The sequence below is a fragment of the Sciurus carolinensis genome, chromosome 7, assembly GCF_902686445.1.
Source record: "Sciurus carolinensis chromosome 7, mSciCar1.2, whole genome shotgun sequence".
Taxonomy (NCBI): Eukaryota; Metazoa; Chordata; class Mammalia; order Rodentia; family Sciuridae; genus Sciurus; species Sciurus carolinensis.
The window spans coordinates 126391138-126418243 of NC_062219.1; the positions used below are offsets into that span (position 1 = coordinate 126391138).

The 27106-nt window shown below is 34.0% G+C and overlaps 1 protein-coding gene and 1 pseudogene across 1 annotated transcript; both read right to left on the minus strand.

Moving 5' to 3' along the window:
* Nucleotides 1-3090: 3090 nt before the first annotated feature.
* LOC124988946 (olfactory receptor 2J3-like) lies at nucleotides 3091-4020 on the minus strand. The gene has a single exon (XM_047558786.1). It carries the CDS (start codon nucleotides 4018-4020, stop codon nucleotides 3091-3093), a length of 930 nt encoding a protein of 309 aa, XP_047414742.1.
* A 21776-nt stretch (nucleotides 4021-25796) lies between these two features.
* Nucleotides 25797-26709, minus strand: LOC124989591 (olfactory receptor 2J3-like; annotated as a pseudogene).
* Nucleotides 26710-27106: the final 397 nt, after the last annotated feature.

The window sequence follows — 27106 nt, forward strand, 5'->3', positions numbered from 1 at the left end:
TACATGTGGCACAGCACAAGTTGAAATCATGGAGCAGTGAATGGGAGAATGGTGGTTGCTGGGGACTAGCTACGGAGAAGGAAAGACAGAAGGCGAGATTGAGTGAAAAGGTACATTTTTGTTAGACAGTAGGAGTACGTTCAAGATATCTATTACATAACATGGTAACTACAAATAATAATCCTGTGCTGTGTACTTGAATGTTTTAAAAAGAAAAGTAAATTTACATGTACATAGGGTAATGATGTCTGTTTCATTCCACCATTTTACATACCCCCTTCCCTCTCATTTCCCTCTATGCAATCTAAAGTTCCTCCATTCTTCTTTCACCCCTTTTCTCCATTATATATCATCATCCACTTACCAGGGAAGTCTTTTGACTTTTGGTTTTTTGGAATTGACTTATTTCACTTAGCATGATATTCTCCAATTCCATCCATTTATTTGCAAATGCCATAATATTCTTCTTCTTTATGACTGAATAATAGTCCATTGTGTATATACACCACAGTTTCTTTATCCATTCATCGACTGAAGGGCATCTAGTTTGGTTCCATAGTTTAGCTATTGTGAATTGTGTGCTATAAAAATTGATGTGAATGCGTTACTGTAGTATGCTAATTTTAATTCCTTTGGGCATAAACTGAGGAGTGGGATAATACATGAATGATATGAATCTACATCATGCACAACTATAGAAATGAAATGATGTACCCCATTTGTGTATAATGAATCAAAATGCAGTCTGTAAAAAATTTAAAAATTAAAAAAATAAAAAAATTTAAAGAAATAAAATAATAAAAAAGAGAAGTTTTGTGGATTCAAAGTAAAGGAAATGTAACTATATATAAAGTAGGTTATCAAGACTATTATCTTTCATGTACTTAAAATAAAAATCTAGCATGTAACTAAAATAAAGAGTAAATCTTAAATGTTCTCACCACAAAATTTCAAGATGAGATGGGATAGATATATTAATTGTCTTGAATACATATTTTTATTATATATGCATATATCAAAGCATCACATTTTATACTAGAAAAAATAATTTTTGTCTATTTTTCTTTAATTGTTATTAAAGAGGAGGATTTAAAGGGTGAGTGATCACGAGGGTGCATGAGATATTCCAAATCATGAGATTTACACAGAGCAAGATGGTTCAAATTGATGTGTTTTCATTTTTAAGGATTTATTTTTATGGGATGTTTCCCTCCATGGGGTCCCAAGTATTGACTAAATTATTATGGACTTTATGTATGCAATTCTTGATTTTGTATTTCTTGGGTAACAGATTTAATACAGAGGGACATAGGTCATTCATTATATCATACATTTATCCCTGGGGTTAAAGAAAGAGTCACAAACTCAGAAAAGAACAAAACAGAATCAATGTAGTACAAGCCACACAGGAAATCAAGGGGACATTTTAGAATGTGCTTTCATTTTATCATTTAGGAGACAATCCCTAAATCAGTAATAGCTAAATCTTAACAGTCCCTAAAACTAAAGCTGTCATTTGATTTCAGATAAAATCCAATCATTGTCAAGATGTTATTTTATATCAAATTGTCATTTACTCATTATTCCATTCAGTTAATATGACAGCTGAAAGGGTGACATATGTAGTGCACTTATCTTAAGTTGGATATGGTTGATAATAATATAGGTTGCAAAACTTTGTTATTAAAATACATTTATTTATTTGGAAAATATAAAGGTCATTTTCTTAACACACTTCTTAGATGCAAATACTCAAATTAGACCAAGCCTAAAAAAAAAAAAAAAACTAACTTTCCATGCAATGACTTTTATCTTAAAATTTTTCCAATGATTTCCAGCAATTTTTTGCAACATCCATTGGCTTCAAGTAAATTTCAAAATCCAGTTATCCATCTGTACCACATGTTCTCTATAATACCTTAGGATATGCAGGTCCTCCAAGAGTTTCCTTTGCCTAACTCTACCTAATCTGTGATGACCATTACTTAACCAGCTATATGTCAGAATTTCCAAATTGTATGCACCTTCCACTCAAATCTCACTTCTTGCAAAAAAAAGAAGAATATTAGATGGTTACTTTGGCTATATTACTTCAGGTTCATCTTGTTATAACTCGTGAAATGTATTTTCTTAATATTCATAAAAGGTATGAAAGAATTTGGACCCAATTTCCTCATAATATTTACAATTTGTATGAGATCATGTTCTGTGGTTATAACAAAAAATCTGAGGTTGGTGACTTACAAACTAAAAGAAGTTTCTTTTAAAGTTTTGAAGGCTAAAGGGCATGGCAATGGCATATAGATCAAGATTGGTGCACTGAGATAGCCCAGGGCAGGAGAATGGAGAGATAACATGGCAAGACAGGAAAGCAGTAGACACTTTGGGGTCAGGCTTCCTTTTTTCTAACAATTTTTATGGAAATGGGTAATTGGAGTTCTGTAAGAAGTACAGTAATCCCTTCCAAGTGCAGAAACCATGATAACCTCATAACCTTTGAGTAGGTGCCACTTCTTACAGGTACCATCACCATTTCACACTGCCGTGCTGAAAACCAAGTCTCCACTACATGAACCTTTATGAACACACTGATATCATATTTAAACCATAGCAATATGCAACAAAGAGAGAAATATTTACAGTATTTTGCTATGTCTATAACTAATCAAAGACAGAATACCAAAGTATTCTGCCTAAAAAAGCAAGAAATTAGAAGACACATTGTAAAGATTATTTCAATTGAGCACATTGACTTTGCATTACAATTATGAACTGCTCTTCCATCAATATCTACAAGAAACTTCAGAATCATTTTCAATTTAAACAGGCTTTGAATTCATTTGGATTGTAATATGGAAAAAAAACACTGTTGATATTTGAACTTGAATTTACAGACTGGGTCTCCACAATTCAATGTGATTTAGGTAGGTTATGTTTTATTCATGTATGTTAGGAAGAACTCTGTGGCCTGGTAAGAGTAAGTGTTCAAAAAGTGCTGAGCGAGGAAAAGGGTGGGGAATGAATGCATGGATGGATGAGCCATTGGTGAACAGAATCACCATTACACTGTGAATGTCACAATCATACAGGTTACTCCCGCCCCATTAATCTCTTAACTGCCCCTCTTACATCTTTGTTTCTGAGGGTGTAGATGAGTGGATTGAGGCTCGGTGTGACAACAGTATAAAAGAGGGCGATGAACTTGCCTCGGTCTTGAGAATTTTCTGTTGGTGGCTGGAGATACATGCACATGACTGGAATGTAAAAGAGGGAGACCACCATAAGATGGGCTCCACATGTTCCAAAGACTTTCTGAAGTCCAGTAGTTGACTGCATCCTCAGTACCGCTCGAGCAATGGCACCATAGGACGTCAGAATGAGGACAAGAGGTATGAGAACAACAATAGAGGTTGTGATCATGATGGTCAGTTCATTGGCATGAGTATCAAAACAGGATAATTGCAGGAGTGCTGGTACTTCACAGAAGAAGTGATTCACTTGTAGATGTCCACACAGGGGTACCCAGAGGATAAAGAGGGAATGGACTGCTGAGTTGGTAAATCCACATGCCCAAGAAGCCACAGCAAGCAAGTGGCACAGTCGAGGGTGCATGAGAACAGTGTAATGCAAGGGTTTACACACAGCCACATAACGGTCATAGGACATCACCACCAACAGGATACACTCTGTTGTTCCTAACGCAAGGACAAAGTAAAGTTGAACCATGCAACCTGCATAAGATATGGTCTTCTCTGGGCCCCAGAGGTTCACCAGCAGTTGTGGGATGGAGCTGGTCGTGTAGCAGAGATCCAGGAAAGAGAGGTTTGAGAGGAAGAAGTACATGGGAGTGTGGAGATGGGAATCCAGGTAAGATAAGATGATGATGAACGTGTTCCCTGTTAGTGTCATCAGGTAGAACATCAAGATAATCACAAAGAAAACTACTTCCAGGTGAGGCCAATTAGAAAACCCCAGCAGAATTAAGTAGCTTTCAGAGGTAACATTGAATTTTTCCATCATCATTTGCTTTCTCTTACCTGAGGAGAACAATCACATAAACATATACACACACATAAAAATATTGTTCAAGGGCTGTAAGGATACATGAAGTTGTAAAGAAAGCATTTTTAACATCCCTTCACTGTTTACTACTAGGATCACTTTCCAGTATCACTTCTCAAAGGACACGTAAATGGTCAATAAATATTGGAAAAAAATGTTTAACATCTCTAACAATTAGAGAAATGCAAATTAAAACTACATTGAAATTTCGTCTCATTTCAGTCAGAAAGACAGTTATCAAGAATACAAGTAAAAATAAATGTTGGTGAAGAATGGAGAAAAAGGTACCTTCATACATTGCTGGTGGGACAGCAAATTGGTACAAATATGAAAAGCAGTATGGAGATTCCTCGAAAAATTAGAAATGGAACTACCATTTGACCCAACTATCCCACTCCTTGTTATATATTCACCATATCATAGTGACAGTGATGCAATCACATCTATGTTTTTAGCAGCTCAATTCACAATAACTAAGGTAAGGAACCAACCTAGGTGCCTCTCAATAGGTGAATGGACAAAGAACATGTTGCATACATACACAATGGAGTATTACTCAGCCTATAAGAAGAATGAAATTATGGCATTTTCCAGTAAATGGATAGATCTGAAGAGTATCATGCTAAGTGAAATACGCCATTTCTCAAAAATTGAAGGACGAAAGTTTTCACTGATTTGTGGACGTTAACCCACAATAAGGGGTGAGGGGAAGAAAAGAAATTCAGAATATTAGACAAAGGAGAATGAAGGGAAGGGATAGGAAAGGAAAAGGAAATGAAAAAACAGTAGAATGAATCTGACAAAATTTTCTTAATATGTACATATATGAATATACCACAGTGATTCCCACCATTGTGTAACAAGAAGGGGGTCCTAATCAGAATAAAATACTTTCCATGCTTGTATAATTTTATCAAAATGTACTCTACTATCATGTATAACTAAAAAGAACCAATAAAAAAACAGAAACTTTTATGATAATGAATTTGGTATCATCAGAATTATGAAGTTCAGATTGATATAAATAATAAAGGAACAAAATGAATAGTGAAGAAAAAGTCATTCTACATACTTGAGGCCTATCCAATAAGTATGGAAGGTTAAAGGGAGTTGGAAAAATAAAAGTGATTCATAAAAATTTAATGATACAGGTTTTTACATGTTCTAAAATATTTTACCATAAAAGACTAGTTAATTACAATGTAAAAAATAGTCAGTGGTAGAGTTGAAGAACATGGTGGACACCACCTGTCAATATCACCAGTGTTAAGACAAGTCAACAATATAAGTCTGCTGATTTTATTCTCGGAATAGGCATGACATCATTTCCGATATATTCCTACCAAAACAAACAAACAAACAAACAAAAAACCAACAAAAACAAATATCCTGCTTCTAATCATGAAGACACATAACCTAATCTCAAACTGAAACAAAATGTCTTGTCTGTACTCTTAAATTGTCAAGGTCAATAAAGGTAATGAGATAGAGGAATTGGTTCATATCAAACATAATAAAAGGGACGAGTAAGGTAGTTTATCTCAATAGGTCACCATGGCCTGGAAAAATAGCTACTAACAAAATTATTGAGAAAATTGGAAAAATTTGAATATGCACTGTTTAGATTATCTTGTTCCCTAATTAAATTTACTGAATTTGATACCTATATGGAAGTTATATAAAACACACCTTTTTCTTAGTCAATAAACACTGAAATATTCAGCAATAAAGTAATACCACATCTGCAACTTAACTTCCAAGTGCTTGATTATATATCATAGATCGATAAGCAGATAAATGGATACAGATGATCAATAGATAATAGAAAATAAGATAGAAAAGCTAAATCATAAAACAACATATTCATGTAAAGATGTAGTCTTCTTAAAAGAAAAATGATAGTTTTATTATTTATGTCATCTTGAAATTATACCGTATAAATATTTATGAAAATAAATAAAAATCAACTCTTAAATTGTATGTGTCATCTATACATTTGCCTTCTTACAGAATAACTAGCTTTTAACCTTTGAGTTCTGATTTATTCTAGGGAGATGCCTGAGTAAATGGAACTTGAAGAAATGCCTAAAGTTGCTAGGGAAAATAATTTCCATGGAATGAATCATCTTTATTAATAAGTGACTTAAGTTTTAGGCATTTTTAGTTTACTTCCGCTTATCTGGTTTTACCACCCAATTCCTATTACAATAATTTTGCAATGAATGAAAACATGATGAAGGATATCAATTTTAATGGTGATTTCAGTATATTTACATATGGTAAAATATATTGAGTCAGTTTGATAAGCTTATAGAACTTAGAGAAGACCCTGACCTTCTGATTTGCTTAGAGAAGAACCTTTTCTTCTGGTTCACTTACTTGCAGTCAAAACACTAAATGAAAACACATTCTGAAGTGAGGTAGCAGCAATATGGCACATGATGGCAACCACATCAACTTGAGACTGGTAAGGGTTTGAAAAAGCTAGAATCTGGAGACAAGGGTGTAAGAATGATGCGTGAAGGATGTGTGACTCTAATGAAATTTAAAAGGAGAAAATTTTAGGAAGATCAAAAATCAGTGAGCAAACCTAGAAGGAAAGAAAGGTATGAGGAGCAGGACAAGGGAGAGGAACCAGTGATGACAGAGTTGGGAGTGTTGCATCTCAAAGCAGAGACAATGAGCCACTGGGCCTGAGGAAGCTTTCTACATAAATGACTTTTCCTCTGGGACAAAGACTTACGCAGTATTTAAATTGTCAGCATAAGCTTTAACTCCTACATATTTTTAATTCCCCAGTTTAGAGAAGAAATATTAATATTTACCGAAACTGGTAAATAGATTTTGTCACTTACTATACTGCACCTAGTGAATCTTATGTTTTTTTAAAAAAAAGTATAGTTCATCAATAGTTATGAATATTAGGTAAATCTTTTTCTTTTTTAAAGATTATTTATTTATTTTTAAATTTTTTACAGACTGCATTTGTATTCACTGCACACAAATGGGGTACATCATTTTGTTTCTATGGCTGTACATGATGTAGATTCATACCATTTGTGTAATCATATGTGTACATAGGGTAGTGATGTCTGTCTTATTTCACCAATTTTCATACCCCCTCTCCTTCTCATTTCCATCTACATAATCTAAAGTTCCTCCATTCTTACTGCGCCCCCCGGCCCCCACTATATATCATCATCCACTTACCAGGGAACACATTCCGCCTTTGGTTTTTTGGGATTGACTTATTTCACTTAGCATGATATTCTCCAATTCCATCCATTTATTTGTAAATGCCATAATAGTATTCTTCTTTATGTCTGAATAATATTCCGTTGTGTATATATACCAAAGTTTCTTTATCCATTCATCTGTTGAAGGGCATCTAGGTTGGTTTCACATTCTAGCTATTGTGAATTGAGCTGCTATAAACATTGATGTGGCTGCGTTACTGTAGTACGCTAATTTTAAGTTCTTTGGGTATAAACTGAGGAGTGAGAGAACTGAGTCAAAAGGTGGGTCCATTCCAAGTTTTTGGAGGATTCTCTACACTTCTTTCCAGAATGGCTGCACCAGTTTGCACTCCTACCAGCAATGTGAAAGTGTGCCTTTTTTCTCACATCCATGCCAACATCTGTTATTGTTTGTGTTCTTGCTAATAGCCATTGTGATTGGGGTAAGATGAAATCTTAGAGTTGTTTTAATTTGCATTTCTCTAATTACTAGATATTGAACACTTTTTTTTATATATTTATTAATCACCTGTCTGTCTTCTGTAAAGTGTCTGTCCAGTTCCTTGGTCCATTTGTTGGTTGGGTTCTTTAGTAACAAAAACGGTATGGTTGGCACCAAAATAGACAGGCAGACCACTGGTGCAGAATAGAAGACACAGAGATGAACCCACATAAATACAGTCACCTCATACTAGAAAAAGGAGCTAAAAACATACAATGGAGAAAAGATAACCTGTTCAACAAATGGTGCTGGCAAAACTGGAAATCCATATGCAGCAGAATGAAACTAAACCTCTATCTCTCACCCTGCAAAAAACTCAACTCAAAATGGATCAAGGACTTAGGAATTAGACCAGAAACTCTGCACCTAATAGAAGGTAAAGTAGGCCCGAATCTTCAACATGTTGGCTTAGGATCAGAATTCCTTAACAAGACTCCCAAAGCACAAGAAATCAAAGCAGGAATAAATAAATGGGATGGACTCAAACTAAAAAGCTTTTTCTCAGCAAAGGATACAATCAATAATGTAAAAAGGGAGCCTACAGAGTAGGAGAAAATCTTTTCCACACGCACTTGAGATAGAGCACTAATCTCCAAAACTTATAAAGAACTTACAGATCTTTACACCAAAAATACAAAGAACCCAATCAATAAATGGTAAATCTTTTTCTGTCAGTTTTCAATTTTTTATCAGAACCATTAGTACTGGTTTTTGTTATATAGTTGCTATAATAACACATAGTAACCCAAGATTTAAACGTATCTTTTTCTCCTGAATCCTCCCCCTTTTCCAACTTACCACATCATTCAGTTCTCCTCCCATGGACATTTTTTTTTCTCTCATACTTACCAGTTAGCTCTGGCAGGAAAAGGAAAATAATAGTAGAATCACTTGTGATTTCCTAGTTCGAAGGTCTCTTAATTGCCCATAGTTTTTAAATGCAAATCTTAAATCTTGTAAAAGATGTCAGGAGCAGTTAATAGATGAAATGGAAACAGGAAAATGTAGAAAAATTAGTTTGTTCCTAAAACTATGAGACCAATTCAGACCTCATAAGTCTTAATAATATTGGTAAGGTAAAAAATCAATAACCAGTGGTTATCCTAATCCTTTCTATAAATCAGAACCAACCAGGATAACCAGTCATGCCATTTTTAAAAGAACTTTCTTGAACTCTCTACCCGAATCAAAACCAGCAATGATCCAATGGTAAATCATGAAAGTTCCTTCATGCAGGTTGCTAGCAGTTAAAGGATGCTGAAAAATTTTCATGAGGTTGAAAACACTATTTTGGAATATTACTCAGCCATAAAGAATGATAAATCTATGGCATTTACAGGCAAATGGATGAAATTCGAGAATATCATGCTACGTGAGATAAGCCAATCTCAAAAAACCAAAGGATGAATGATCTCACTAATAAGCGGATGACAACACATAATGGGGAGTGGGAGGTGGGCAAGAATGGAGGAAGGAAGGACTGTATACAGGGAAAAGAGGGGTGGCAGGGGTGGGGGGAAGGGAAAAAATAACAGAATGAATCAAACAATATTACCCTATGTAAATTTATGATTACACAAATGGTATGCCTTTACTCCATGTACAGAGAAACAACATGTATCCCATTTGTTTACAATAAAAAATTTTTTAAAAATAATTATAATGAACAAACAAAAAACCCCCACTATTTTTCCTTCCAATGAGTGATCCTGAGAAGTAGGGTCCAGAATGTTATGTTTTCTTTCATGTACATATAATTTTGTAATTTTTTTTCCTACAATTGTCTCCATGACCTCATGTATTAATTAGAACTAAGTGGGAGCTATGAGGCAACTTTAGCATGTTAAAGATGGTTCATGCTATAAAGAGAGGTAGAAAGGGATATGAAGCAAGGGACAAAAACATATAACAGCTTCAAGTAGTCAAAAGGTACACATTTCATGATTTCATTTTCTTCTTAATAGAGAGTGGGAAATAAAGATCTTATCAAAAATCAGTTTTATGAGCTGAGGATAAATTCTCTGTATAGCAATCAGCACTGTAGAGGGAAAAGTAGTTGCTTTTCCCCATCCCTTTATCACTAGCCTAAATCTATTGATTCTGATGATAATTACTCTTTCATACTCTTACCTAGTGCTTAAGTGATCCCTGAGCAATTCCTGTTAATTCCGTCCTGTGTCTGTCCACATTCCCTATATGTTGTCTTCCCTATCTATCCCTCATCAAGCGTGGATGACCAGGACACTAGTATTATTTTCCTTGAAATTAACTGTATAAATGACTACCTACTTCGTCGATTCTGATCTGCCATACCAATTTAATAAAGCAGAATCTTAAAGCAACTGTGATTATCGTTGCTACAGAAGAGAGACCTACTAAACATATTTATTTGTGTCCAGAAGGAGAAACTCATTAGAGCCTTCAGAGTACCAGGGGATGAGACGATCTTACCTTAGAGCAATAGGGGCCATACAAACAATTGGGGAATGTGACATGTTTTCCTCAGTTGGGGCCATTGGGATCTAAATCTCAAAGTGTCAATTAATGCCCTTGGAGAAATTGTGCTTGCTAGGCCCATTTCTCAGGAATGTTTTCAGTGTGAAACAGCAGTGTTTCGCCCACAAGGGGATAATATAATCTCCAATCATGAATCTGTATTCCAAGAGTTATTCAAAACCATGATTTAATCTGTTTACCAGGAAGCAAATCCTTTGTCTTGAATTACCTGAAAATTCTTTCCCACTTCCTTATCAGGCTAAAGGCTACATTCGACTGACAGCAATATAAGTTCTTTATTTATATAAATCTAGATCCAAATGATATAAAATTATGTATCATTAAAAAATTACTGTACTAAAACTTAATTTTAGAATCACACTCCAAAACATAAAAATTTTATTATAAAATTAATTAAAATTTATGAGAGGAAATTAGTTGATTTTATAGCTACTTGTTGAATAAACATTTTGGGAATTCAGGATGATGATAAGTAGTGAAAAAATAAACTCCAAAACATTGGGCTTTTTTGGCAACATATTGAATGATCAAGATCTTAAAAAAGTAATCAGAAAGAATATCTTCTGTTATCTACCCCCCAAAAATCAACTGCAAACCAGATTCACTCTGGAAACTATATAACATAGCACTATATTCTATATTATATATTTTGTACATTTTGTTTGTAAAAATATTAAAAACATTAACACTTCTCAAATTTCTGACTGATTGCCAGAATGTAATCAAGTGCACACACAGAAACATAGAAATTCCTGATGTTAACTAATAGTTTTGATGATTTTATTAAGTTGTTAATTGTGTAATTTAAATCATACATGTAAGCAAATGTAGAGATTTTCAATTTCAATAGAAAGAAAACCAGCAAGATTTGTGTCAATAGCACTGTGACAGAAACTGGGTCCTTTTTTCTGAGTCCTTTCTGAAATCATCCTCTATTCTGGGTTGGTAATGATTATCCAGTCTACCTACTGCATCTTGGTTTCCTTATCTATGGATTCAGCCAAACAGCATCAAAATTATTTGGAAAAATGTGTTTCTACTGAACATGCACAGTTTGTTCTTGTCATTTTCATAATACTATACAGTCTAAGACATACTTACATTGCACTGGATATTAAAGAGATGGTTTTAAAAACCCAGGAGGATGTGCATAGGTTCTCTGGAAATATTATACCACTCTATATTGGGGACTGGAGCATTCAGGAGAGTGGTACCTCTGGTGGTACGAGAACCAATTCCTGGCAGATACCAAACACAGGTACACAACTTTTAGGCCTGGAAAGACTAGTCATTTTCAGAAGTGTATGTCATATCGAGATTCTATGAAAAATTGGGATTTTCTAAACTTTTATATAAAAATCTCAGGACAAAACAATGCTGAAAGTATTGAAGTAGAAAATTCATAGCAATGTTTATTTGTGCTAGAATATTTGATATTTCTTAGGTGTGTATGTTCACTGTATTCTCATAGGAAGATTGGTTTGCTTAATTTTTAAAAATCTCCATGGGAAGGAATGTACATATTAAATTTGAAGGTAAAGGTGTGCTCTACCTTACATGTAAAGCATGAGCAATCCTGAAATTACCCTTTCAAAGAAAGCAATCTAAACTTTTATTATCCCATGCCAGAAATCCTTTCCCAAAGAACAAATGGAGAAGACCCATGCCTTTAAAACCTGGTTCTAAAGATAGCAAAGATGCATGTAGTGGAATTTTTAAGAGACAATTTGAGATGATTTTGTTGTGATTTAGAAATGTTCTCAAACATGCACAGCACAAAAACAAGGCAAAAAATGCATGCTGCCCTTAGGGGATTGATTAAAATAAATGCTGGGGTTCTAGTTCAACAAATACTTTTGGTTAAATGTAACATGTATAATGCATAATCAAAAGCTTATTTTGCCATAATCAATTTTCTGGTCATTTTATATGCTAACTCAATAAATCTCTAAAACAACCCATTTGTTGTGGGAATTCACATAATTGTGATATCTTCATTTCACGGATAAGTGGGCTGAGATATAGAGAAGCTATGGCACTGACTGAGCTAGGGATTTGCATCCAGGCAACTGATCCTGAATCCCTGTGCTTTACCACTACATTCAATTGTGTATACAAAACTGTATTTAGTGTCTTAAATATTTTCGGAAATGTGGATGTGCAAGGTGGGAGACAAGTTGCTCTAAACTTCTTTTACCAACAGAGAGACTGAGACCCTGAAAAAGAGCGGTGGTGGCCAAGGTCACCCAGTTTTGATGTTAAGAAAAGGTTTGAACTTGGAAATGAACCCCTTCCATGTAGTTCACCATCCTTGTAGAGAGGTATTCTTGGTTGATATCTGGGTTGGCTGTGAAAACAAATGTCCCATCTACCATCTCACTGGAAGAATGAAACATTATTTTTTTTTCTGTTTTTTTTTTTTTTTGGTTCCAGGGATTGAACCTAGGGGCACTTAACCACTGAGTCACATGCCCAGTCCCCTTTTCAAAAAATACTTTATTTTGAGACAGGATCTCACTATGTTGCTTGAGGTCTCATTAAGTTGCTGAGGCTGACTTTGAACTTGAGATCCTCCTGCCTCAGTCTCTCGAGTCACTGGGATTACAGTCTGGCACCATCATGCCTGGCCTCTTTATTCCAAGTATATTTAAAACCTACAGAACTGTTTTTATGACATTGTTTCAACCAGCCCCTAGCTGGAATGATCAATGACAAAATTGATAAAGGTTTTAATAAATTCAAGTTAAAAAAAACCAAATCCTTTTGTTGTTAAGATAAGTAAGTCCATTGCATTTTCAAACTGAAAAATTCAGAATTACAATACTTTGGAAGAGGACTATAAGCCAGTGGGGCACAAGTCAAAGTAGAGATGAGTTATATACTTGGGAATGAGAAGACCTATGCTCAACTGTGTTGAAACAGAGGACACCAGTTAGAAACACGTAAAACCAATGCAATAAAGATAATATTAAACAATATTCCAGACTATGCTTCTCGAGCAAGAAAGGAAAGGCTGATCAAATACCCTAAAAAAAAAAGAAGACAAAAACAGAGAAGGAGAGGAATTAAAGATATCTGGGGGCTGGGGAGATAGCTCAGTCAGTAGAGGGCTTGCCTCCTAAGCACAAAGCCCTGGGTTCGATCCCCAGCACCGGAAAAAAAAAAAAAAAAAAAAGATATTTGGGTCTTGGAAAACGTCAGTACAGAAGTAGCTTCATACCCCAGCTCCTATGCAGTTCAGAATCAAAAGGGCTAGAGAACAGCTACTCAGTGAAGTGGTGAGTGTACTGAGGGTATTATTTAGGTTCAGTATTGAATAGTCAAACTCTGGTTACTGGGATGAGTAAGGAGATTTAATCGGTTCTGAATTTACATCTAATGCTAACACCAGCACAGGTTTGGTGGTGGTATTGGGTTACACAAAGTGGGAGGTAGAGAGACATACTTGACAAAATTATTATAGAAACATTTACATTCTTCTGATTCTTGAGAAAGGTACAACAATATGTATTAGAGAGACATAAATAAATATTTCTCCAATTAAAAACATTTAACAAATGGTGCTGGTAAAATTGGATATCCATACTTAGAACAATGAGATTAGATTCCCATCTCTCATCCTGATAAATGTGAACTCGAAATGTATCAAAGACTTAACTATACAACTTAGAAGAAAACATAGGGGGAACACTTCAATTTATAGGCACTGGCAAAGAGTTCCTTAATAAGACCCCTATAGATCAAGAAATAAACATTAAAACACCTCTGCATAGCAAAGAAAACAGTGTGAAGAAATAATGGAAAGAATGGAAGAAGATCATTTTAACCTCTCCTCCAACACAGGACTAATGTTCAGAATATACAAATAATTTAAATAACTCCACATTAAAAATAAATAAATAACCCAAACAATAATTGGGCAAATGAATTAAATGCAGAAATTTCAAAAGGAGTACAAATGGTCAACCACTATATGAAAAAGTGTCTCACATTTTTAGATATCCTGGAAAAACAAATCAAAGCTACAATGAGATTTCAGTTTGCACCATTTAGGATGGCAAGCATCAAGAATGTAAATGATTTAGGTCTTCAGCCAGTAAATAAATCTAGAGACTATTATGCCAAGTGAAATTAAAAATACCAAAGGTCCAATGTTCTCTCTGGTATTTGAATCTTAACACACAATGCCAAGGGGAGCGGGAAGAACAGAGGTTCAGAAATTAGACAAAGGGGAATGAAGGGAAGGGAGCGGGGAAATGAATAGGAAATACAGTAAAATGAATTGAACAAAACTTTTACACAACCAGTGTAACTCCACATCATGTACAACCACAAGAATTGAATCCTAATTAGAATAAGTTATACTCCATGTTAATATGTCAAAATATACTCTACTGTCATGTATATCTAAAAAGAACAATTGTAAAAATTTTTTTAAAGAATGCAAATGACAATAGAAGCTGGTGATGATGTAGGGGGAAAGAACTCTTATACACTGCTGTTGGGAATGTAAATTAGTACAAGTAGTACAGTCACTGTGGATATCAGTACAAGGTTTGCAAAAACAAAAACAAAAACAAAACAAAGCAAAACAAAAAAAACAAAGCTAAAAATAGATTTCCAATGAAACCCAGCGATTGAAAAGAATTAAAGTAGCATATTTTATGCATGCTCATGTTTACAGATGCACAATTCACAATAGTCAGGTTATGGAATCTGTCCTGGTGTCTAAAAGATTAATGGAAAAAGAAAATGTGCTACATATAAACAATGAAGTTTCATTCAGCCATCAAGAAAAAGAAAATATGTCTTTTTCAGGAAAATAGATGATAGTCTAGACCATAATTTTGAGTGCAATAAATTAGATTTAAAGATAAAGCATAATTTTCTCTCATATGTGGAAGCTAAAAGAAAAAAAAAACACAGGAAAAAAGGGACTTCATGAAATCAGAAGGGATACCAGGAGATTAAAGGAAGGGGGTCAGGGGAATGAGGAGGGCAGGTTGTGGGATGTATTGGGGGATGAAATTGATCAAAGTGTATTTTTATGTAGGCACAAGTAAACCAGTCATTCTGTATAATAAATATGAACAAATAAAAATCTATTTTTTAGGAACAGGTGGCAACATTTTAATAATTAGTAGAAATATTGAATATTAGTATAATAAAGAATATTAGTAGAATAATGAATACACCACTGGCTAAAGAAATACCACAATCAATAAGATATATGAAAGAATAACTCACAAGTATTTGAAGTTGACATGAGTTATGAATCTTTATGACTCTTTGTATTTGTAATCTTATTTAGTCTTTCAAGAAATCTTCAATACCCACATTTGATAGATAAAGAACATGTGTTTTATAGATTCTTGGGGTTGCACAGCATGTCAGACTGGAAATTGAATGTGTTTCAGTTATGAAAAATCCATATATTTTTTCCTTATAAGAAGATATTTCCAGAGGATGAAAATGTAAGAATGTGTATTTAAATGTTGGATCATTTAATATATTACATGGAGCAACATGTAAGATATGAAGGGGGATACATATTGAGCCAGAACTGAGGAGCAGACATGAGTAATATTGGAGAATGTGCATTTCTATATGCCATGAGACTTTAAAGAATTTTAAACTAAAATGATAAGACCTCAACTTCATTATTACATTAAGGGTAGTACCAGGTAGTTTTGAGTATGAAACATTGGAAATAAATATATTAATGTTACTGCAATCTTTTCTGCAGTTGATAATTTGGTCCTTGACTAGCAGAAAATTGCTAAAAATATAAAGAGGAAAAGTGCAGGAGATTGATATAGGATGTTGGTGTGGAAATTTCATTAGATTTGCATCCTTTGGGAATGAGATGAGTCAATGATAATGATGTTGTTTTAAAGTCTAGAGGACTGAAGAGAAGGTGGTGATTTTGTCATGAAGTTTAATATCAAGAAAATCACTTTTAGGAGCAGAAGTTTAAAAGGACTCTAAAAACTGATGTCAAATTTCAAGGAAGATGTTATTAATTATCTGTAAGAAGGAATTGCCTTCAATTATAAAAAAGGAGAACAAGTTTTGTTAATGAGGATCTGACTTATAACTGATGAATAATGAAAAATTTGTTTCTTCTTTTGCAAACATTAAAGAAATTCTATCATTTATCATGAATGTCATATATTTGAGTAAAATATTTATGCAGACAATAATTTAATGTGTTATATAATAAATATTTTCACAAAAAATAATACTGGAAGGTGGAATTGTTCAACTTGCTACAATTGTGGACCGTTCTACATCTTGAGAGTTTATGATCCCCTTCCCCCAGAATGATTCTTGACAGCAAATATATAGTACTTGTGTACTATTAAGTTGCAGATTTCAGGTTCTTTGTATTTATATAATGTGAACACACTGGGAATCTGTGAAGGGCTAAAATGTGGAGAAAGTGGGAATTGGAATGTTGTAGTAGTGAAACTGTTTTAAAATATACTGTTGAAATTTATTTCTTGCCATAACCTCACATTCCTTCCATTGTTCTAGCAGTAGAGTCACCACATCATGGGACCTGAACTTTCTTTTACTCTCAGGAGACTCATTATCTCAGATTGCCTTTTCTTAAATGCAGTGAATCCTTTAGGTATATTTCCCTAGACTGTACAAATTATTTTCAAAGACACTGTATGAACTAATGACTAAAACCAACTGAATTTACTAAGTGACTCTTAGGCAAAAGGGACCATAATGGGATGATTAATAATTATTTTGATTAATTATTTTTGACTGCTTATCTATGTGTATCAATAGCTCTGTTAGTATGCATGTTGCATGTCTTTTTAAAGGATAATGAATACATTAATTTTGTTAACTATATTCTGAATATTATACTCCATTTGTACAAACATGATTCTTGTTACGAATATAATGCAATATTATAATCTGTAGGATTATGTCTACAAATTGGTAATTGATGTGATGTGACCAGGCAATTTTTAAAATTCTTAACTGTAGATGGACAAAATACCTTTATTTTTGTTTGTTTACTTTTATGTGGTGCCAAGGATTAAACCCAGTACTCCACGTGTGCCACCCAAGCACTCTACCTCTAAACCACAACCCTAGCCCCATGACCAGGAAATTTTGATTTGAGAGAAGTATCAGAAAAATTATTTTAATTTTCAAATAACTGACAGTAATCAAGGTACTTTCACAAGCATCTCACTTAAAACCACCAAAAATTATGACTGTATAAAGACAATGAGATACATTCTTCTAAAATAATTATGATAAAAAGTTAACATTCTTTATTGTCTAAAAAATTTGTTAGAACATATTAGATGTAACTACCTGTGCGTTCAATATGAACTTTCTACTAATTATTCATCTTTATTCATGCAATAAGCCATCAAAAGATCTGAAAACAGAACATGCTGATGATTTGGGGCAAATTATTTGCCCAAATATGCCTTTGGATCCCATGACTTAGCTAAAGTCAGTTTTCAGGGTTTTTTTTTGTTTGTTTGTTTGTTTCTTCCAGGATCTAATTCCAGGATGCTGTGTTGCATTTACTTATGTTTTCCAGTCTCCTCAATCTTGGTTTCCTTTTTGTCATGACCTTGACATAAAAATGAGGCCACACAGAAGAATGAGACTGGGTATACCTGGGCTGGAAACTGGAGTTATCTTCTGTGATTTCCTGGAAGACACATTTGTGCCAATAATCCTGTCCTTCAGCATTACAAAAAGAAGAGATAAATTGAGCATGTGCATTAGGAATCTACTGCACAAGACTAAATATAAGATGAAGTGGACAAAAATGGAAGTCATCAGTTTTGATAGAGAGGAGAAATTCACAGGCTAAAGAAGCTGGTACTGCCACACAGTGACGCTCCCTTACTATAAGGAAAGACAGACGTCACTCTTGATTTTTCATGAAGTTGTATCACAAATTCATGAGTTCTATATAAATGCCATTTCACAAACTTTGACTTAAGGGTTAGGATTGGAAATGTGAGGATTTCAGAGCTTCTAGCTTACTTTGGGTATGGTTGACTACAAGAATAGTCATGAGAGCTAAGTATTTATTGTCATACCTGATTTTGTCACAGATGATTGTGTAAAGTTAGGTTACCTCTTCTCTTCCCATCAGTTTCCTTTTGCAAAGTGAGTAAATTTATCTCTGTCATACTGCTTAAATTAAAATTGCACACATTACATATAAATGATTTGAAATATGGAAAACATTTAAAACAATATCTCTGTGAAGGAAGTTTTGTTAGCTGATTTCTGCTTTAGACTACAAATTAAAAAGACTCATGAAAATATGGTTAGGATTCAATAACATATGTGTTATAATCACAGCACTCTAATGGAAATAAATGTTTAAACATGTGAAAGAGAATTTATACATCTTATAAGCCAAAACAGGAGAATAGAGGACAGGGAATTTTAAAATTGGAAAAAAAAGATTCAGGTACAGAATGATGGATGACAGATGACAAAATATGACATTTTATTCATCTTCCCTCCACTGAGAACCATTATTTATAATAGCTATTCATATAAATCTACAGCTCATATACATATTCATATACATGTAACAGCTATTCATATACAAAAAAAGCTTTCACAAGTTACATAGTTGAAATGAGAAATTATAGTACCTAGTGTCTCAGAGAAATAAGAAAAAACATTGAGAAGAAGGAGAGTATCGCATTATCAGCATCACTTATTTCCCAAGACCTGAGAGGCAACAAACAAAAAGAGAATACCACTCCAAATGGGGATGAATAATGAAGTGAGCAGTTAGATATTGCACCCATCCCTTCTCAAGACAAACCCAGGACCAGGGCAGATCCTGTGATCCCAGGACTCAGTCTAGTCCACAAAAACCCTAGTCCATAGACCAGCACCTACACACCAACCTCTAGGTTGGAAACTATGTCGTCTAGGTCACATTCCAACATCAGGTCAGGTCCAGGGTCCAGGCTCATCTGTGTGGTTCCAACAACTTCCAGTTGTTATTACTTCATGCTTCACACCTGGTAGTGTGTCTATTATGAAAACAATCAAAGGTAACAAATGTTGGCAAGGATGTGAAGAAAAGGGAAATTCCCTCACTGTTGGAGGGAAGGTAAGTCATTTCATTATGGAAAACACTATGAAAATTTCTAAAAAAAATTTTTTATCTACAATATGATGAAAACAAAATCTCCCTTTTGAGTATGTATCTAAAGCAACTGAAATCCCAATGTCAAAGATACCTTCTGTACATCCACGTTAATTACAACATTATTCCAATAGCCAAAATGTGGAAAATTCTGAGTATCTACTGATAAATGAATGAATAAGTTAAATGCATTATGTATGTATATAGGATGTGTGTGTGTGTGTGTGTGTGTGTGTGTGTGTGTACATACACATTAGAATACCTTAGAAAAAAAAGAAACCCTGATATCTTGAAAACATGGCAAACCAGAGGACATTATGATGAGTGAATCCCTGAAAACAATAAAAAATACTGCATGTTCTCACTTATGTGAATCTAAATATGCTGAATTCATAAAAGTACAGACAACTTGAATGCTTCTTGCCAATTGGTCTGGAGATTCAGAAGAAAATGGGAAATGAGAAAATCTTGATCAAAGGAGAAAAATTTTAATTTAACAGGAGATATATTAAGTTGACTTCTACAACATGGTGACTATAATTAATGCCACTGTTTACCTGCAATTTTCTAAATTAAATCACTTACATCTTAAGTGATTTCAATGTACAAAAAATGTATATGAAGAGATGAATATGTCAATCAACTTGAATAAATAATTTCATACATGCTTATATTAAGATATATTGTACACCATAAATAAATAGAGGAAAAAGTTTATGTGGTAAAAGATGAGAATGCTGCACAAGTTGTCCAAAGCTATAATGCTATCCACAGTGCCAGATATTTCAAAGTAATAATTTGTGTTTTTTTATTTTAAAACGTTTGTATTTAAGAAGGCCACTATAAACTGGAAAAGGGAACAATTCAACAAGAATATATAATTATAGAAATTATTTATGCCCCAAATGTCAGTGCACCTTTATTACATCAAGAAAAAAAAAAAAGATAATATTGACATTAAATCCTGATAGACCTCAATAGAATAATACTGGGGGATTCCAAAAAAACCCTATCACCAATAGATAGATCATAAAACATAAAATCAAAACAGACATTTCTGACTTTAATAGTACTATAAATAAAAAGATCTAACACAAATTCTACAGAATATTTACCCAAAAGTACCAAATTCAATTTCTTCTCAGCAGTTTATGAAATCTTTTCCAAAACAGACAATATTCTATGTCACAATGTAAGTCTTAGCAAATACTGAAACACTGATATAATCCCATGCATCCTATCAGATAATAATGGAATGAAACCAGAAATCACAGCAAGAAAATTATGGAAACCATATTAAACACATAGCAACTGAATAAATCTTTTTAAAATGAGGAATTCATCATGGAAGAAATTAGATAAGCTAAGAAGAAATTCTTAAAACAAAAACAAATAAACAGATAAAACATACAAAAATCTCTGGGACAGTATGAAGGTAGTTCTAAGAGGAATGTTTATAACAGTCAGTGCCTACATTAAAAAAGTATATAAAGATTGCAAATAAATATATTCATGCTACCCCTCAAGGCAATAGAAAAGGAAGAATAAACTAGTTTAAAAAGCAGTAGAATACAGGAAATAATTAGGATCAGAGTCATAATTAATGAAATTGAGAATAAAAAAATCAATACACAAGATCAACACAACAAAGAATTGGTTATTTGGAATGATAAACAAGATTGATAAATGATAAATCCCTAGCTAAACTCACCAAAAGAAAGAAAGAAACCAAAATTAACAAAATTCATGATGAAAAAGGAAGTATCACTTCACACACTTCAGAAATCCAGAGGATCATTAGAAAATATTTTGAAAATTTACCCACCAATAAACTGGGAACTCTAAAAAATACTGTCAAATTTCTAGACACATAAAGACTGGCCCAAATCAAACAAAAAGATATAGAAAATATAAACAGACTAATATCAAGCAATGAAATTGAAACAGCAATTAAAAACCTTCCAACAATGAAAAGTCCAGGACCAGATGGATTCTTATCTGAATTCTACCACATCTCTTTAGAAGATTTAAAACCAGTCTTCCTAAAATCATTTCATGAAATTAAAAGGGAGGGAACACACCCAAATATATTTTATGGAGCCAGTATAACCCTGATACAAAAACCAAAGATATACCAAGAAAATAAAACTATAGACCAATATCCCTGATGAACATAAATACAAAAAATACTTAACAAAATATTAGCAAACCACATTCAAACTTACATGAAGAATATAGTATACCATGATCAAGTGAGTTTCATTCCAGAGAGCAGGGTTGGTTCAACGTACAAAAATTAATAAAAGTAACTCAACACATAAATAGAATCAAGGACAAGAATCATATGTTCATCTCAGTAGATGCAAGAAAGGCCTTTGAAGAAATCCATCATCCATCCAATTTAAAAACACTGGAGAAACTATTGGCAAAATATACTTACCTAACCATGTAAAAGGCTATATGTGATAAACCCAAGGGCATTATCATACTGAACAGAGAAAAACTCTTAATGGTTTCTTCTAAAGTCAGGAAAAAGACAAGGATGTCCACTCCCACCACTCCTAGTCAACATAATCCTTGAAACTCTGCCCAGAGTACTCAGGCGAGAGAAAGAAATTAAAGGAATTCAAATAGGAAAAGAGGCCAAATTATCTCTTTGCTGATGACATGATCCTATACATAGAACACCTAAAAAACTCCACTAGAAGACTTCTAGTGCTGATAAATAAATTTAGTAAAGTAGCAGGATACAAGATAAACATCCATAAATCCATATCTTTCCCATACTCCAGTAGTGATTCTACTGAGAAAGAAAACAGAAAAACTATCCCATTCCACAACAACTCAAATAAAATAAAATACTTGGGAAATAATATTACCAAGGAGATGAAATACTTCTAAAATGAAAATTATGGAATATGGAAGAAAGAAATTGAAAAGGACTTTAGAAGTTGGAAAGACCTACCATGTTCTTGGGTACACAGAATTAATATTATGAAAAAGGTCATATTACCAAAACATCATACAGATTTAATGTAATCCTTTTCAAAATATCGGTGGTCTTCTTCACAGAACTAGAAAAATAAGTCCTAAAATTCATTTGGAACAACAAAAAATCCAGAATAGCCAAAACCATCTTGAGAAAGAAGAGTGATTCTGGAGGCATCATAATACCTGATCTCAAATTATATTACAACACGATAGTAACAAAAACACCATGGTATTGGCATCAAAATAGTCATAAAGACCAATGCAATAGAACAAAAGACAGAAACAAACCCACATAGTTCTAGTCATCTGATCCTTGAAAAAAGTTTCCAAAATATATGTTGGATAAAAGATAAACTTTTCCACAAATGGTACTAAGGAAACTGGATATGCATATGCAGAAAAATGAAACTAGATTCTTTTCTCTCACCCTGTAGAAAATACAAGTCACAGTGGATCAAAGACTTAGAAATTAGACTAGTAACCTTGCAACTGCTAGAAGAAAACGAAGGGCATACATTCCAACATTTTGGCACAGGCACTGACTTCCTTAACAAGACCCCTAAAATACAAGAAAAGAAAAACCAATAATTGATAAGTGGGATGCCATCAAATTAGAAAGCTTCCACACCTCAAAGGATGTGAGCATGAAGAGAGAACCTGCAGAACTGAAGAAAATCTTTGCTTGCCACTCTTCTGACAGCAGATTAATTATCCAAAATATATAAAGAATTCAAAGAAAGAAAGAAAGAGAGAGAGAGAAAGAAGGAGGGAAGGAAGGAAGGAAGGAAGGAAGGAAGGAAGGAAGGAAGGAAGGAAGGAAGGAAGGAAGAAAGAAAGGACCTAATCAAGAAGAAATGGGCAAAAGAACTAAACAGACATTTCTCAAAACAAAAAAATGCATATGACCAACAAATACATGAAAAAAATGTTCAGCATCTATAACAATCAGGGAAATACAAATCAAAATTACATTAAGATTTTATTTCACTCCATTCATAATAAAAATTATCAAGAATACAAATATATTCAGTATTGGGGAAGATATGGGGGGGGAAAGTACACTTAAACATTGTTGGGACAACAAATGATTGCAAATGGTCTAGAAAACATAATGGAGATTTCTCACAGAATTACAAATGAAACCAAAAGGAGACTCACTTATCCCACTCCACTCCAGTATTTATCCCAAAGAATTAAAATCAGCATACTATAGAGATTTGGCTACATCAGTGTTTCCAGCAGCACAACTCACAATAGCCAAGATAAGGAATCAGCCTGGGTGCCCATCAGTAAATGAATGGATTAAGAAATTGTGTTTTACTCAGCCATAAGTTTTGGTGTTTGTCAGCACTTAATAGAGAATATCATACTAAGGGAAATAGCCAGATTAAAAAAAAAATCAAGGATTGAATGTTTTCTCTGATATGTGGAAGCTACAGCAACGTCTTGGGTAGGACATGAAGGGTTGGATATCATAATGATTTAGGGAAGATCAGCAGAATAGAATAAGGATCCTGAGGTTGAGGGAGAAGGACAGGAAAGGGGAGGAAATGTAGAATGAAATTGACAAAATTACAGTATGTGCATGTAGAATGTATGAAAGGGAATTTTGTCTACATGTGAGTCTACAAAGCATCAATTAAAAATAAGTAAATAGAGAAGTGGAAGATCTACCAGTAGAGTAGAGGAAGGGGAATTTGGGGGGTGGGGAGAAGCAAGGGAAAGGGGGATAATGAGGGACTGAAATGGAGTAAATTAAATTCCATGTATGCTTGATCATGCCAGGATGAACCCAACTATTAGGTACAATATAATGCACCAACAAAAGAAAAAAAGACAAAAAATGAATACTATCTATGTACTTTGAAACAAATTTGTATTCACGTGTTATTTTACTCTATATACTCTTTATTATTGCTGGAGATCTTTTTATATACACAATTACTGCTTCTCAATTTCATGGGTAGTAGGTTAAGGACAAAGGAGCACACACCCCTGCTATTGTTCAGGTCAAGTTGGAGAGTAAGGTAGAGTCACATACACAATAAAAGAACAACTGAACAGAATCAGCTCAATTACAAGCCACATAGGAAACTGAAGGTGATTTGGGGGTGTAGTTTTATTGTATAATGTAAGAAATAGTATTTGAATTAATTATAGCTAAATTTTAATGGCCTCAAAGATCATAGCTAACAACTGCCTTACAGAAAAAATTCAAGCATTGCCAAGATGCTACTTTATATTGAATTCTTCTTTATTCAGTAGTCCAATCCAGTTTATATGACAAACAATTAAAAGGGTGACAATCATACTTCACTTATTTTAGATGGAGGTGGTGATAATATAGACAAAAAATATTTCTTATATAAGATACATTTCTTTATTTGGAAAATATATAAGTTGGCTTTCATAATATAATTGGTAACTACAAATATTAGAAAACTTTTCCATAAGACAGTATTAATAGCAAATTTTCGCAATATATTTTCAAGTGATTATTTTAAAAATGTATTGGTTTCTAGTTATTACTGGAGGCTAGTTCTCCATCAGCTTCATATATTCTCTATAGTTATTTCACTATTTGGTGCTCTAAGCATTTACTTTACATGATTATATGCTGACTGTGATGATCATTACTTGACAAGTTATCAGCACTTCCAAGCACCTTCTATACTTACATGTTTCTTACTGCCATCCAAAAAAGAAAAAAAAGAAGAAGAAGGATGTAAAATAACTACTTCTGGTGCATACTGCACAGGTGTTTTTGCTACAATTTATGAATTTATCCATACTGTGATAGGAAAAATGCAAATTAAAATTATCCCCAAATTTACTCTTCAACACAGTATAGCAGTTTTGGAGAAAAAGAAATTCATTTGTTTTACTACATCTTTATCTAAATCGCAGATATAAAATAAAAGTATTCCTAGAAAGAAATAAAAAGTACACATTCTAGAGATTTTTAAGTTAATGATAGCATCTTTCCATCAGAATTAAAAAAAAAAAAATTCTCTTTCACATATGTTTAAAACCAGTTCCATGCATCATTTTCAATTAAGAAAATACTTTGGACTCTAGGATTGTGATGTGGAAGAAAAATCACTGTTGGTGGTTGATCCTTAATTTAATGACTCTGTTCTCCACAGTAAATGGTATTTATGCAGATTGCTTTGATTTGTATCAGTTAGAAAAAACTTTGTTGCCTTTCAAGAGTAGTTGCTTAGTAAATGCTGACTGAGTGAAAGGGTGATAGATGAATGCATGGACAGATGAACCATTGGTGAAGAGATGCACCATTACACTGTGAATGTCACAATCATACAGGTTATTCTCGCCCCATTAATCTCTTAACTGCCCCTCTCACATCTTTATTTCTGAGGGTACAGATGAGTGGATTGAGGCTCGGTGTGACAACAGTATAAAAGAGGGCAATGAACTTGCCTCGTTCTTGAGAATTTTCTGATGGGGGCTGGAGATACATGCACAAGGCTGGAATGTAAAACAGGGAAACCACCATAAGATGGGCTCCGCATGTCCCAAAGGCTTTCTGAAGTCCAGTAGTTGACTGCCTGAGCAATGGCACCATAGGACGTCAGAATGAGGATGAGAGGCATGAGAGCAAACAGAGAGGTTGTGACCATAATGGTCATCTCATTAGCACGAGTGTCAACACAAGATAATTGCAGGAGTGCAGGTACTTCACAGAAGAAATGATCCATTTGTCGATTTCCACACAGGGGTACCCAGAGGATAAAGAGGGGATGGACTGCTGAGTTGGTAAATCCACATGCCCAAGAAGCCACAGCAAGCAAGTGGCACAGTCGAGGGTGTATGAGGACAGTGTAATGCAAGGGTTTACACACAGCCACATAACGGTCATAGGACATCACCACCAACAGGATACACTCTGTTGTTCCCAGTGCAAGGACAAAGTAAAGTTGAACCATGCAACCTGCATAAGATATGGTCTTCTCTGGACGCCAGAGGTTCACCAGCAGTTGGGGGATGGAGCTGGTGGTGTAGCAGAGATCCAGGAAAGAGAGGTTTGAGAGGAAGAAGTACATGGGAGTGTGGAGATGGGAATCCAGGTAAGACAAGATGATGATGAACGTGTTGCCTGTCAGTGTCATCAGGTAGAACATCAAGATAATCACAAAGAAAACTACTTCCAGGTGAGGCCAATTGGAAAAACCCAATAAAATGAAGTAACCTTTGGAGGTAACATTAACCATTTCCATTGTTAATCATTTTCTGTTACCTGGGAGGGAAAATCATATAAACTCACAAAAAAGTGGTGAATTACTTTCAAGAATCCAGGAAAATGTGAAAAGGAACAAGTCAATAACAAGGCCATGCCTCTCTTCAAGATTTGTACAATTTGAGTATGAAATAAAACTATTCCAATAATCAACTAAACAACTTATGAATCCCTAAGTTCATTCTGATACAAAAACTTAAAAAGTGAAGTTTGAAGAAAAAAGAAAAAAACTCTTCCATGAGCTAGCAGCCGATTTATAAATATAAAAGGAATAATTTAGAAAATATGTGAATGCAAAATTAGTGGGCAAATATTTGGTGAAGGAGAGGTTATTTACATCTCCACAAGTTACTTGCTAATTACAAAGTAAAAAATAG